At 47.4% G+C, this 13,863-nt stretch overlaps 2 protein-coding genes and 1 long non-coding RNA gene across 4 annotated transcripts; 2 read left to right on the forward strand and 1 right to left on the reverse strand.

Annotated features, from left to right (window-relative positions):
- Positions 1 to 234: 234 nt before the first annotated feature.
- On the forward strand, positions 235 to 1,855 carry LOC103649802 (uncharacterized). Its single transcript, XR_563711.4, has 3 exons — positions 235 to 658; positions 1,354 to 1,445; positions 1,543 to 1,855. It is a non-coding gene; the product is annotated as an uncharacterized lncRNA (long non-coding RNA).
- Positions 1,856 to 2,607: 752 nt separating this feature from the next.
- Positions 2,608 to 7,131, forward strand: LOC100384695 (cytochrome P450 family 77 protein). 2 transcript variants are annotated; one of them, XM_008675075.4, is made up of 7 exons: positions 2,608 to 3,182; positions 4,328 to 4,438; positions 4,526 to 4,742; positions 4,893 to 5,226; positions 5,375 to 5,436; positions 6,323 to 6,399; positions 6,673 to 7,131. In XM_008675075.4, exons 1-7 carry the CDS (start codon positions 2,655 to 2,657, stop codon positions 6,676 to 6,678), a joined length of 1,335 nt encoding a protein of 444 aa, XP_008673297.2. In that variant the 5' UTR covers positions 2,608 to 2,654; the 3' UTR covers positions 6,679 to 7,131. The 2 variants fall into 2 exon arrangements, with proteins under 2 accessions (XP_008673297.2, NP_001170642.1); NM_001177171.1 differs by having other exon boundaries at positions 2,623 to 3,182; positions 6,326 to 6,399; positions 6,673 to 6,986.
- Positions 7,132 to 7,828: 697 nt separating this feature from the next.
- Positions 7,829 to 10,887, reverse strand: LOC100194164 (DUF789 family protein). Its single transcript, NM_001139214.1, has 5 exons — positions 10,656 to 10,887; positions 9,977 to 10,203; positions 8,708 to 8,927; positions 8,521 to 8,606; positions 7,829 to 8,419 (listed from the first exon to the last, which is right to left on the reverse strand). Exons 1-5 carry the CDS (start codon positions 10,773 to 10,775, stop codon positions 8,086 to 8,088), a joined length of 987 nt encoding a protein of 328 aa, NP_001132686.1. The 5' UTR covers positions 10,776 to 10,887; the 3' UTR covers positions 7,829 to 8,085.
- Positions 10,888 to 13,863: the final 2,976 nt, after the last annotated feature.

The raw sequence follows: 13,863 nt of genomic DNA on the forward strand, positions 1-13,863 counted from the left end.
TCAAGATGACATGATGGCTTGCGATCTTAATCATACGCTGTTGTCCCATCGGTGGCCGTTCATGAACTAATTAAGCTTAATAGATACATCTTATCGTTTAGTTCTTATCTGTTTAGTTCTTATCTATATGATTAGTTTGTAATTGAACTATATTTATATTTCTAACTAGCATTAAACATTGTATGTGACAGAGGCTAAATTGTAGTAGAGGGATGTCTCATGTCTGTTGCTTAGGCTTGGGAATGGGCCATATAAACTCATGGGCAGAAAGGGGCTCTAAACTCGCGGGCTAACAAATTTGAGCTTCTTTGGGTTCTCCACTGATTAGGGCAGAGTTGGATCAAGACACTCCACTAAAGGACCGACACATCATCAAACAAAGCCCAAATGTGCTACTGGATCGAACGAAAGGGCATAAGCCCGTGGATCATGTGAAAGGGCTACGTCTCAATCTCTCAGGCATCCGCACCGCCGTGCTGCTTACAGGGAGGTGGCGCTCGCTGGGAGGCGGCAGCGCGACGCTCGCAAGGAGGCAACGCGATACCTGTAGGCGGCCTCGTTGAGACGTTGTCCCTATCGTGGAGGTCTTCCTCTCGACCCAGCAGCCGTAGCCCAGCTGTAGCCCAACTCAGATCTCTGCTGTAACGTCATCCAATAGGTGCGGTTCTTTCTAGGAGGAAAGCTTCAGGTTAATCTCTCCATTTAAGCAGCTACCTGCCATCACCTGCTCTCGGTGCTACTTTAATTATTGTTTGAGTCTATTTTAGATTAATTTTAGTTTGAATGTTGATAGCTCTTACTCTTGGTGCTACTTTCATTACTGTTTCAGTCTGCTCGATATGTAAGATAATTAACTAGACTCTATTTCAACTATGTCCCAAGCTTTTAGTTTATGATGCACAAGAGCTTACAAATGCAGAAAGTATAATGCCTTTGCAGATCAGTTTTGGCTTTTGCTGTTCAGTGTAGGTTGTTTTTGTCCCCTGCCCAAGATATTATTGTATATTGTTTTCCTAATTTGGTTGAAATCAACTCAGTATAAGGACATACCATCATGTGCCAAATTAATTGATCGTAAATATTATAAAAAAATGTATCACTAAAAACTGATCGTAAATATATGGATAGCTAATTGTACATGTTCTAGAGTTAAATATTGTTATAAGCATGTTGTTGTGTGTGTATAAATTATAACCGATACAATTTCAATTGAATGATTTCAATTGGTAATTTTGCAGCCTAGGCCATGGAGGGGGTTTCATCAATTGACGAGGCTATCTCAACTGATGCTACTGCATTTGTGAATTCAGGCAAAACACTAACTCTGAATCAATTAACTCTGCATTTGTCCAGGCTAAGGAGTTCCTTGGTGCTTCCGGTGACAAGCGAAAGGAAGTCATCTGCAGTATGGAGGAGGCAGATAAGCTCAGTGGTTCTGCTGCAAGGTAAACTGCCTGTATATAAATATCCTTATGTTGTAAAGCACCATTTACAATGGCTATCCGGTGATTCTCTTTCTGTTGATTCTCTGCATTTGTCCAGGCTAAGGAGTTCCTTGGTGCTTCCGGTGATTCTCTTTCTGTTGTAAAGCAGCTATCCTGCGAGTGCCTCTACACATTGAGGAGTCCTGCCTTCACTCGTTGAGGAGTCTTGCCGAGCAACATTGTTAAGTTCAGTTATCTGAATTCAGTTGGATCATGGCTGTCGATAAACATTTTAGTATAATGGATATTGTAGTCCTCCTGCGAGCAGTTTCTCTTCGTGCATGGAGCGTCTTTGCTTGTGAGTTGATAAACATTTTAGTATAATGGAGGATACTAATTTCATGGTTGCACTTTGTGGTTGTTTTCTATCATTTGTTTGTGAGCCCATAGATTATACTAATTCATTAGCTTATGGTGGTGCTTGCTTGTATATGAAGGCCCTTGGATTGGCCCGTGGATTTTAAAAGGATCGAGGCGGATTAGGATGCCGGGGCATTAAAAAACGGATTGAATTGAGTTGTATCAAATCAATTTGGATTTAAGTAGGGCTGGGTTCACTTTTTAAACTTATAGGATTGAAGTGGGGTTGGGGCCGGATTGTGACCCATTACCAGGCTTACTGTTGCTACTTGGTGATGTGTCTTCCCGCTCTAGCTCTACCTCTACGGCGAACAACAGCTCGATCCAGACTGTTACAACTATAAATTATATAGATAAAATCTAGTACAGATTAAAGTAAATCGAACATACTGAGCCTAGGTGCCAGTGCCACCCAATCGGTGCCAATTGCCAACGTATCAGCGTCGTGGAATCTGGTGTCCACGCAGCGGCGACGTCCAGGCCCACATGTCGATCTCCACGCTACGCCGGTGTCGTCCCCCTCGACGGCATCGCCCACACTACAGTACCAGCGAGCAGGTGGGCACAAAGCGCGCAGCATTGAAAAGGAGAGCCATGCGCGCCAACAGTTCCGTGCCCACTTGGCGCTTTGCCAACGCTGCGGTAGCACGCGGGCCCCGTGCGCCAGTGGCAGCATCGTCAGTTAGTCTCGACCCACTGACAACTCGGGTCTCACGTTACGTTGCTATATCCACTATGTACTACTATATGCACTGTCAAGTGACAACTCGGGCCGCACGGTCTCCGCTCGGTTCTCCAGTCCAGTGGGCAATGGTGCCAATGGACCCCTCGATCTCCTCGTCCTCCTCGCCTCTCCGGCTCCCCGGAACCCCCACCAGCCCGGGCGCGAGCCCGAGGCCCACCCTCGTCGCGGCCGGCCGCCAGCCCGCCGCCGCGCCCAGCACCACCCGCCTCCGCGCCATCTCGCCGTCCCAGTCCCCGCCCACCCCGGCGTCCCCCGTGGAGCCGTTCGGCTTCGACGCGCTCAAGGGGACCTTCTCCGTGGACGTGGCGGCGGCCGACGCGCGCTCGCTCGACGTCCCGCTCGCCGCGCCCTTCACCATCGCGTCCTCCCGCCTCGTCGCGGTCTCCAACGTCGCCGTGCGCGTCGAGCTCCGCACCGGCGCTGTCGGGTGGGGGGAGGCGCCCGTGTTGCCCTCCGTCACGGCCGAGGACCAGCCGGCAGCGCTCGACGCCGCGGGACGGGCGTGCGCAGCGCTCGTCGGCGCCCCAGCGGCGCCCCTCGGCGCGGTGCTCCAGGACCTCGCCAGTGTGCTTCCGGGACACGCCTTCGCCTCGGTGAGGAATCCGCAGCTTCTCGCCCGACTCATCTAGTGAAATTTGGCCTCCGTTACCGTGGTGGATTGACAAGTGTTTGATCATTGATCGTCGGGAAAGATAGGGGCGTGATTCCAGTTAAGAAGTCTAGGTTGTTTGCAAATCTGAATTTGTGGGACTGTGACGTGGTGTGCTCGATGTTGATATGCAGTTTAATGTCTACGAACAATGTATATGGCTTTCGGGCGCTGAACTACTGAAGTGATTTGCTGGACCACCAGTTATTATACTCTTCCAGTCCATAGGCTTTTTCAATTTTCATGGTGTGTGTTTGGTTATATGCTAGATTAGAGGGCGCTTGATTTTGATTATATGGTCTTTCTAAGGATGTTTCTTTTTTATGGTGCATGTTTGTTTATTTTTTGATCTGTAAAGCCGTATGTAGGAGACTGCAAGGCTGAAACATTTTGTTTCCATTATCCAAAAAATAGGCCTTTTCAAGCCTACAACCGCTGACACAGTCATACAGTTTCCTTGTAGCAAATCCTCCATGTGGCCAGTTATTTTTCTTGGAAATTGATGAGATGCAGACATAAAGAACTTGCGAGCTAGAGGGATTTTACTCGAATTCACCCCAAAAATGAAGGGAAACTAGTATCTAAGGTTAGGCTCAGATCCTAAAACTATGGCTCCGGTACCACTGAGAGACCTCTATGACCTTAGCTTGCAACCTTAACCACTATAACTGTAGAACAAAGGGAGTGATACCTTCTGAATTTTGGGAAGACACCATAAGAGGGCCAGAGTTTGGTACTCGATGTCGGTGACGACACCGGTGACCTTTCCTTCACTAGCCGCGTAGAGATTAGATCAGATCTCATGCGAGTATACGCCGGACATTGGTTCATGTGCTAGCCCCTTATCTATTTATGTACGCGGTACAAAAGGGTGCTACAATCAGTAGGTTGTTGTGTCCCTGATCAGAATGCGAGTGTCGTATCTGAGTTGGCCCCTTTACCGAGTCGGATGAGATCAACACAACAGAACTGACATAGTTTTGCATATGATTTTATTTTCTTGATGGTCACTCAATTGTTTGTTTTTTGTTTAGACTTATTAATGATTAGTCCTATAGTTGCACTTGACTGTATCCTTTTCCATTTAAGGCCAGAGCAGGGGTGGAGATGGCGCTGATTGATGCTGTTGCTAATAGCATTGGCATACCTCTATGGAGATTATTTGGAGGAGCATCAGATAGTTTGACAACTGACATCACAGTACGATTACCTCACTGCACTGACTCCTGATTCCTGAAAGCTTTTAAATACCATAACCACATTTTTATCCTGATATTCCTTATTCAGATTCCAATTGTGACCCCAAATGAAGCTGCTCAATTGGCTGCAAAATATCATGGACAAGGGTTTCAAACTCTGAAGCTCAAGGTTGGGAAGAACTTGAATTCAGATATAGAAGTTCTGAAAGCTATACGACTTGTCCATCCAGATTGCTCATTTATTTTGGATGCAAATGAGGGATACACAGCAAAACAAGCAATTGAAGTTCTTGATAGACTAAATGGTCCGTACTCCTGCAAACTGTAAATTGCTAGAGTTCTCATTTTAAAGTTGTTTCAATATGTTGAACATGTTAGCTACCTGTCATCTGAACTGTACGCCCTTCTTCCCATGCTTGAAAGTTAACATGTTTCTTTCCTTTTATTGGTTTCAGAAATGGGAGTGACCCCTGTGCTCTTTGAACAACCAGTTCACAGAGATGATTGGGACGGTCTCCGAGATGTTACCTCTGTGGCCATGGAGAAATACAAAGTCGCTGTTGCTGCTGATGAAAGCTGTCGAAGTTTACTTGATGCTCAAAAAATAATAGATGGAAATCTTGCCCATGTTATTAATATCAAGCTGGCAAAGTTGGGGGTTCTTGGGGCCCTTGAAATAATTGATGCTGCAAGAAAAGCCAATATTGCTCTGATGATCGGTGGCATGGTTGAGACTAGGATCGCTATGGGCTTCGCTGGTCACTTAGCTGCTGGCCTTGGTTGCTTTAGGTCTGTTTGCTGTGAAAATTATCATTTTATCAGCAAGAGATACTGTCATCAGAATGCTGAAACCACAAGCTGTACAATGTTACCATGTTCGATGTCTTATACCTGTCAAATCAGCTGCTAAAGTTGTTTTCTAAACTTATGGATGCAGTTTCATTGACCTGGACACACCTCTTTTACTGTCTGAAGATCCTGTATATGGTGGCTATGAAGGTAATCTTACACAATATCGCCTACTACTGCTATAGCATATAGGTTCCCTTTTCCCCAAGATAATGTTTTAAATAAGTTGTCGATCCAATGATGCTTTCGGGTCAAAAAATGGTTTGGCAATGCTTTTGCTGCATGTTTTATTGTTGATGTGTTCTTCCCTGACTTGACTTGCTTGTTTTTTGAACGGATAAACCTAAAGACTACATAGTTGAACAATAAACCTAGACTAGACACCTACAGAATCTGGATTCGACACAGCAACACTTTAAACACTGCTTGTCAAATTATATAGCGATTTGCGTATAGGGAACATGCACTAAACTTGGCCGGGGAGGGAATGATTAAGCTCCCGGTATAATATTAAGAACATATCGAAACATTGGTCCCGACCGAGAAAATCTCCAAACTCTGGCCTCCTATCACGAAGACACTAACGGGCCGATGTCAATCGTCCACTCTGTAACGGTCCAACTGGAGGGTGGCGGCGTGGCGTACAAGACATCACAACCCAAGAGCGGATGAGACGCAGCGAGGGAATTTTTTAACTAAACCGAAAAATCCGTCCCTGAGGTGAATCGAACCTAGATCTTGGAGGTGCTACTCGAAAGCCTTAACCACTAGGCTAGAGTCTCTTTAGTGGAACATACACTAAACACTTAGACAGTGCCTATATATTACTATGGATAAAGCAGCAGAAAAATACAAGTGGGCCTGACTCAATTTTCTGAACCCAACCTTTTGTTATCTCAATTTCTCATGATAATACTACTTGACGTTGTGAAAAATTCGTTGCTATAATGCTTATACCTGGATATTTTCATCTTCAATATTGCTCTATTCTTATGTTGTTTAGAATATCTCCTTATGGCTTACACAATTCTCTCAGCAGCTTTCGGACCTCTGTACAAGTTTACAAATGCTCGTGGCCATGGCGGTTTCCTTCACTTGGACAATGAAGCCTCGGTACGTCAAAATCCATTCCCCCTGTTAGCATCTGACTTCCTGTAGAAATATTGTATTCCTCCCCTCATTACCATAGTTAATTTTACTTAACCGAAAAGGTAGCCAATGGCATACAGTAGATTCATATTTATTAATCGTGCAGTTACAATTTCTTATTGTACAGCTGCAAATAGTGCCATTTCTCATTCTCACTTTATCTAGTGGTCTCTTCCTTATTGGAATAAAACGTTCTAGGATTTATAAACCTATATGTTATTCTTTTTTTTTTGGCAGAAATGAAGATGAAATACAAGTGATAGAAGTGAGCTTCATCGAAGCATTGCTGTGCATTCCGTAATGCACTGTTCCACTGGACAATCATCACATAACCGGAATCACACAAGCGATCGCAAGCATATAGCCATATAGGACCATTTAGTCAGCCTGTAGATAGACATTCAGAAGGCTGTTGCAAGTCCAGTCAGGCCTGGAGCACTGGACTATTTGGTCAGCCTGTAGATATAGATATTCAGAAGGCTGTTCCCGCTGGCTCTGTTGTTTTATCCAGACATTCTATGCAATAAATACATCTGGTTGTAAATGTCAACACATGCAGCCCTGAGCCGTCGTAAGCCTTTGTTGTTCTATAGCTGTTCAGTATAATTAAGGCTTTCCTTAATTACGCTGAAGCGAACGTATGTAGGAGCAAATTTAACAATAGAGCCAACTATTGGCTGCAAGATTCTTATAATATACTACTCCCTCCGTTTCTTTTTAGTTGTCGCTGGATAGTTCAATTTTGCACTATCCAGCGACAACTAAAACGAAATGGAGGGAGTACGTATTTAGCTTATTCGTGAGCTCTTTAGTATCAATGCAGAATCCTATTTATCTCTCTCACGAAGCTTTTTGGTTCTTGTGTCAAAACCGACTGAGCATTCCGTTTCTCTTCTCTCCCTCCTGAGCATTTAACCAGTTTATAGTCTCTTATTATACTTTCTCTGAGATGTGCAGGCGCTGTGCATGTGGCCACTCTGAATTCCTGCTGCTTGCACTAGAACATCGTTTTTTTTTGAAAATTTAGAATGCCGTTCAGTTGTGGGCTTGTGCCGCGGCAGTGCTGTGGTTCTGTGCCACCTTGTGCGTGTGACGGAGCCATGATTCTTGATAAACACCAGACTTTTGCATAAAAAAGAATCGCGTATATGTACAAGTACTAGTATTTTGGATCAAAATGTATGTTTTTGAGCTACAGTTAAGTCCAACGCTCACTCTAGGCCATTACTAATACGAGCGGCAACTGCACCTAGCTAGCAGCTACGCACGCTCACGGCACGGGCACGGGCTTCATGTGTACGCGCGAGAAGGCTCCGCTGCGGCTACCCTAAACCCATTACTCGATCGGTCATTGTTTTTTTTTTCCATGTGAAATTGTGAACACTGTACGAATGGACAATGACACCAGTATTGCTCTACACCTATTATACGTTTTCTGATACATTTTTTTCCTGAGAACATGGCGGATACAAAAAAAAAGGAAAACAACATTGAAACTACAGGATGAACATACTTTGTCACTCCGGTTCCGCTAGTGAACCCTAACTACCTCAGCCGTTTCCTTTTTCAGGACAACTACCTTCAGACTTGCCAGAGAGAGAGAGAGAGAGAGAGAGAGAGAGAGAGAGAGTACTCTATACACTCAAATGATCACCATCTCCTGGGAGGCCGCCGGGCGGCGAAGAAGCGGTGGTCCGGGTGGTCGGCGCGCAGGAGCCTGAGCCAGGCGTCGGCGGCCTGCGCGAGGGACGCGGCAACCTGCCGGTCGCGCCAGCCCGGCGTCCACGCCGCCGCCTTCAGCTTGTACGACGCCATCGCGAACGTCGGGAGCCACATCATCGCCGTCGCGGTGGCTGCCGTCGCCGGTCTGGGCCCGTTGCTGCTGGCGCCTGCTGCGAACTGCGTGGACAGGGAGTGGTAGGTGAGGAAGCAGGCGTCCAGGTCGCGCAGCGTTGGCCCCGTCGGGATCCGGTAGATCGGGTACCTGAAAATGAGCAGGCTGCCGTCAGTCAGCGAAAGAAACGGTTTCTGGGTTCTGAGCAGCATGGCGATGGCATGTACATCTATCTAGTTCGTCCACCGTACCACGCCACGGAGATCCAGCTTGCCGGAGACAGGTCGCAGCTCCTGAGAGTCTTGAGCTCCGGAAACCGCTGGGCAAGGCTACAAATCTGCACCGGGGACTCATCAGACTAAGACATTCAGACAAGCAGGACGGCCGAGCCTGGTGTGTCCGCGTGTGTGTGAGTCTATGTCAGAAGACATGACATGCCTTGTCAGCCAGAGGCTCGCGCTGGTAGGGAGGCTCGGACTCGAGGAACTCGAAGAGGAGCCGCTCCTGGCACCAGCTCCCCGGTCCCGGCTCGCCCTCGTCGCCGGAGGCTTCGCTGCCGCTGGTGCTGCTCTCGCTCGCCTCCTCCCGGGCCGACAACGTGTTCGTGCTGGAGCTCGTCTCGCGCTCCGCGTCGCTGTCGCTCTCCTCTGCACCCGTCCTGCGTTGGCGTTGGACGTTAATTTCAGCGACGGACGGCGGCAGCAAAGGGTTAGTTGGCAACCGTGGTTCCGTGACCACAAAATAAAATAAAATAAAATAAAATAAAATGCACATCGTCGTACAGCTGTGTCACGATCTAGACTAGTTCTACAGGTGTCGTAGGTTTTGGTCCCGAAGAGTATGCGTGTCTGTGTGACAGGTTGACACGTTCGGAAGAAGCAGAATGAATGAACCGCTACGCTTGAGCGGTCCAAATTGTTTTAGAAGACAGCTGGACCTTCACTGCTAAAAATGAGGAACCAGCGAATCACAACAAAATTCACAACAGAGTAGTTCTTGCAGTGAAGCTTCTGAAATTAGCTAGCGCGTGTGATTTGTTTGTAAAGTCTAGGTCAATGTTGGGAAACGCACTAGTTTACTAGCCAGGCTTCAAGACTTTGTCTTTGTGCTCCCTTTTCTTGAAACATTGGTCACCTATTGGGCGTACGTGTTTCCTTTAGGGAGGAAGAACACTAGAACAACATGCGTGCTGGCAAAAGCCCAAATGTACGTGTTGCGATTTTTCAGTAACTTTAATCTAGATTATGACTTAAACGCACTGTTCACCACGTTCAGCCTATTGAATTGACTCTGAACTGCTTCTTCAAAAAAAAATGACTCTAAACTTAGGGGGTGTTTGGTTACTCCTGCTAAAGTTTAGCCCGGGTCACATCAAGCGTTTGACTTTTAAATAGGAGTATGAAATATAGACGCAACCAACTGGACTAGATTCGTCTCGTCTTTTAATCTTCGGCTGACAAATTAGTTTTATAATCCGACTATATTTAATACCCGGAACGGAGGTTCAAACATTCGATGGGACAGGGGCTAAATTTTAGTTTGGGGTAACCAAACACCCCCTTAGTCTAAGAATAGCTCTACCAACTACTTGCAGCTTACCTTCCGTTCATCAGAACATGTTTGCAACGAGAGGTCAGGTTCGTGCCGTGCGAAATGGAACACGGGGGAATCTTAACAACAAGCAAAAAATAAAAAAAAGTGTATTACCTCGAAGGGCCGATGTGCCTTCTGAGGGCTCCGTAAAGCTGGATTGCAGACAGGTAGGGGACGTAGTACTGAACGACGCCGTCGCTGCAGCCGTTCAGAGCAAGGGGCACAGCGGTGCCGTACGCGCTGCACTCCTTGAACGAGTCCCAGAGGTCGCCCAGAGCGAAGAACGGCGACGAGCCGTCTGCGTCGTCTGACTGCCGCTGCCCCCAACCGTTCGCGGTCTCCTGTAACGACACACGAGGTTCCAAACCAGACGCAGCATCAGAGAATTGGAATGGCACGGACAGTCTGAAATTCACAACAGAAGCTGGAAACGAAACCTCTCTCTCTCTCTCTCTCTCTCTCTCTCTCTCTCTCTCTCCCTGTTCAGGAGATGTGGTTCAGAACCGTCCAGAAGTTTTTTCAAACCACTCAAAGTATGGGCCAAATTTCCTAAAATCTTGTTGTGTTTCTACGAGTTACAGAAAAAGACTAGCAATACTCTGTTTTGTTATTCGATCGCTACATTTCTTTGCTTTACGATGTGGGGGCAAAAAATAGTTTCCGCGATCTTTTCAACTAGAAAGCAAAGGAGGCTATTACTGTCTCGCACACCAAGGCGTATCGGTCTCAAGAAAACATACAGGTTGAATCAAGAAAGCCAGGCAAAGTGAAAAACCGTATCATCTCCCATTACCTTGGACGAGCAGCTGGAGGACGCAACGACGGGCGTGGTGGCCTCGAGGAACCGCTCCAGGTTACACCGTCTCGCCGGAGCATCGCCGGCGGCGAACCTCGGGCCGAAACCTGCCGCCATGTGTCCTGTCTCTTCTTCTTCTGCTGGCGCTTGGAAACCGAGGCTAGGTGGGGGGATCTCTTCTCCTCCTCCTCCTCCTCGAGTTGGTGGATGTTACAGGGCGGTCCCAGAGCAGTTCAATGACGAGCTGACACAGCTAATCTTTGCTATTAATAAGGCCAGTGGCTTCCCAAAGTGGCGCGCCTGCGCTGGAGGCTGGGGCTGGAGCTGGAGCCGGAGCGGAAAAAAAAAACCCGCGCGTGTCGAGCCGGGCGGGTACGTGGACGGCGTGGATAGAGCTGGCATGGCACTGCACTGCACCGCACCTGCACCGGCCTGCCTGAATCTGGGCGGTGGAGCAGGACATGGGCGGTGGCGCTCCGTGGCCGTGGCCCGTGGGCTTAGTTTATGCGCCCGTGACGTAGGAAGCGGGAGCCCAACACCGGGCCCACCCGTGGCTGTCACGCTTTTGTCACCACCACCCTCGCCGCGATTTTCTGGTCAGATCAAAGAATACATATGCGTTTGGACGGTTTGCCCTTGAATATGACTCCACAGTCTCCACTCCACTGCTCTATAAGATTACAAGCTTGTAAACAATTTATGGAATGACTTTATTTTTCCAAGAATAAGTGCATGGCAGTCGTTAAGATATGCTAATTTATTATATCGAACGTTTGATATCGTTGCAACGAATGAATAATTCATGGACTCTCTTGATAAGCTTGGAAACTATAGGATTTGCTATAGACAAGAAATCGGCGTGTGGACGAGGACCCACGTGCATCAGCTGATTAGGATCCCTGCTCTCATAATAAAGTATCAGTTTGGAGTTAAATTGTACACTTGACATGCTTTTTAAATTTGATAGAAATTAGTTAGACTATTCTTGGGTTGGTTTGGTTAACAGTGAATTGGAGAGGATCTATGAGGAGGAATCCACTCGCTTAATACTAGTTTGGAAGCCATAAAACTGGAGGGGATTGAAGGGGCTAGATTCCCCTTCTTATTCATTTTTGAATAAGAAGGGAAATATAGCCCCTCTAATCCCTTCCAGTTTTCTCGCTCACTAGTCCTTAGCGAGTGGATTCCTCCCAGGGATCCCCTCCAATTCACTGGTCACCAAATTAGCTCAATTTCAGATAGGGATGGCAATTCTGCCCGCGGACACGGGTATCCGCGGGTTTCGTACCCGATGGGCATGGATACGGGTACAGAATCCCACCGACGGGTAAGAGTTCTTGCCCACGGGTATTGTTTGGGCATAACCTTTCGCCCGCGGGTAAGACCCACTACCCATTTAATTTGGCAACCGACGTCCATCCATACACACTACCTTCCGTAAACTCCTAGGCCCTAGCGCACTTAGCCCTAAGACACTATCTTTATTTCACGATTTGGTTCTTCCTCTGTCCTGTCCTCTCTTGCTTGTGAGTGATCTTATATCAATTTGAGTTGGCTCTCAAAGTTACTCCGCAATCGATTGAGCAACTCTAGCAAGAAAAACACCTCTCCCGCACTCTGATTGATATTATTCTTGTTCTAATGCTAACTCGGGGTTAAAGTTTGTGTTTAAGTTTGTAAATTTTAGATTTTACCTATTCACCCCCTCTATAGGCGACTTTCAATAACCACCACGAGCACTTCCGTCTCCTTGTTGTCGTCGTCGTATATTAAACCCCAACTTCCCATCTCTTTTCTCATCTTCGCAGGCAAAATGAACGCTTCCACTGCATATTCATTTAGTATCAAACACTCTTTGGCCATCTCATGTACTTAAATTCCATATTCTTGTTGCAAAGTGAGAGCACCTAGAGGGGGGGGGTGAATAGGTGATCCTGTAAAAGTTCAAAACTTAAGCCACAAAAACTTGTTAAGGGTTAGCACAAGTATGGCCAAGTGGCTAGAGAGAACTCAAAACACGATAACCACAAGAAAGCAATCACAGAGTTGACACGGTGGTTATCCCGTGGTTCGGCCAAGTACAAAACTTGCCTACTCCACGTTGTGGCGTCCCAACGGACGAGAGTTGCACTCAACTCCTCTCAAGTGATCCAATGATCAACTTGAATACCACGGTGTTTTTCTTTCCTTTGATCTTTTCCCGTTTGCGAGGAATCTCCACAACTTGGAGTCTCTCGCCCTTACAATTGAGTTCACAAAGAATACGGAGTAAGGTGGGAATGAGCAACGCACACAAGACTCGAAAATCAGAGCAACAACACGCACACAAGTCGCAACAAGAGCTCGCAACGCAACACAAAGAGTTCACAACTCCACAAGAGCTCTATATGCTATCACAATGAAACGAATGCGTGAGATTGATGTCTTGGTGCTTAGAAGAGTTGTAGGAATGCTTGGTATGCTCCTCCATGCGCCTAGGGGTCCCTTTTATAGCCCCAAGGCAGCTAGGAGCCGTTGGGAACAAATCTGGAAGGCCATCTTTGCCTTCTGTCTCGTGGCGCACCGGACAGTCCGGTGCACACCGGACACTGTCCGGTGCCCGATTTGTTTCCTTAAATGGCGAAGCCGACCGTTGCCGACCGTTGCAGATCTGGCGCACCGGACAGTCCGGTGCACACCGGACAGTCCGGTGCTTCCTTCCGACCGTTGGCTCGGCCACGTGTCGCGCGCCGATCGCGCGGCCGACCGTTGGCCCGGCCGACCGTTGGCTCACCGGACAGTCCGGTGCACACCGGACAGTCCGGTGAATTTTAGCCGAAGTCGCCGGAGAAAAACCCGAGAGCGGCCTCTTCGGCCGAGGCAGCCTGGCGCACCGGACACTGTCCGGTGCACCACCGGACACTGTCCGGTGCACCACCGGACAGTCCGGTGCCCCAGACCGAAGCAGCCCCTTGGCTGTACACAACCAAGTCTTCTCTTCTCTTCTTCTATCTGTTTCTAACACTTAGACAAATATATTAGTACACAAAACCAATGTACTAAGGCTTAGAAACATACCTTAACTTGTGATTTGCACTTTGATCATCCTTGGGCATATTTTCACATTTAAGCACTTGTGTTTGCACTCAATCACCAAAATACTTAGAAATGGCCCAAAGGCACATTTCCCTTTCAATCTCCCCCTTTTTGGTGATTTATGCCAACA

This window comes from Zea mays, chromosome 3 (assembly GCF_902167145.1).
Source record: "Zea mays cultivar B73 chromosome 3, Zm-B73-REFERENCE-NAM-5.0, whole genome shotgun sequence".
NCBI lineage: Eukaryota > Viridiplantae > Streptophyta > Magnoliopsida > Poales > Poaceae > Zea > Zea mays.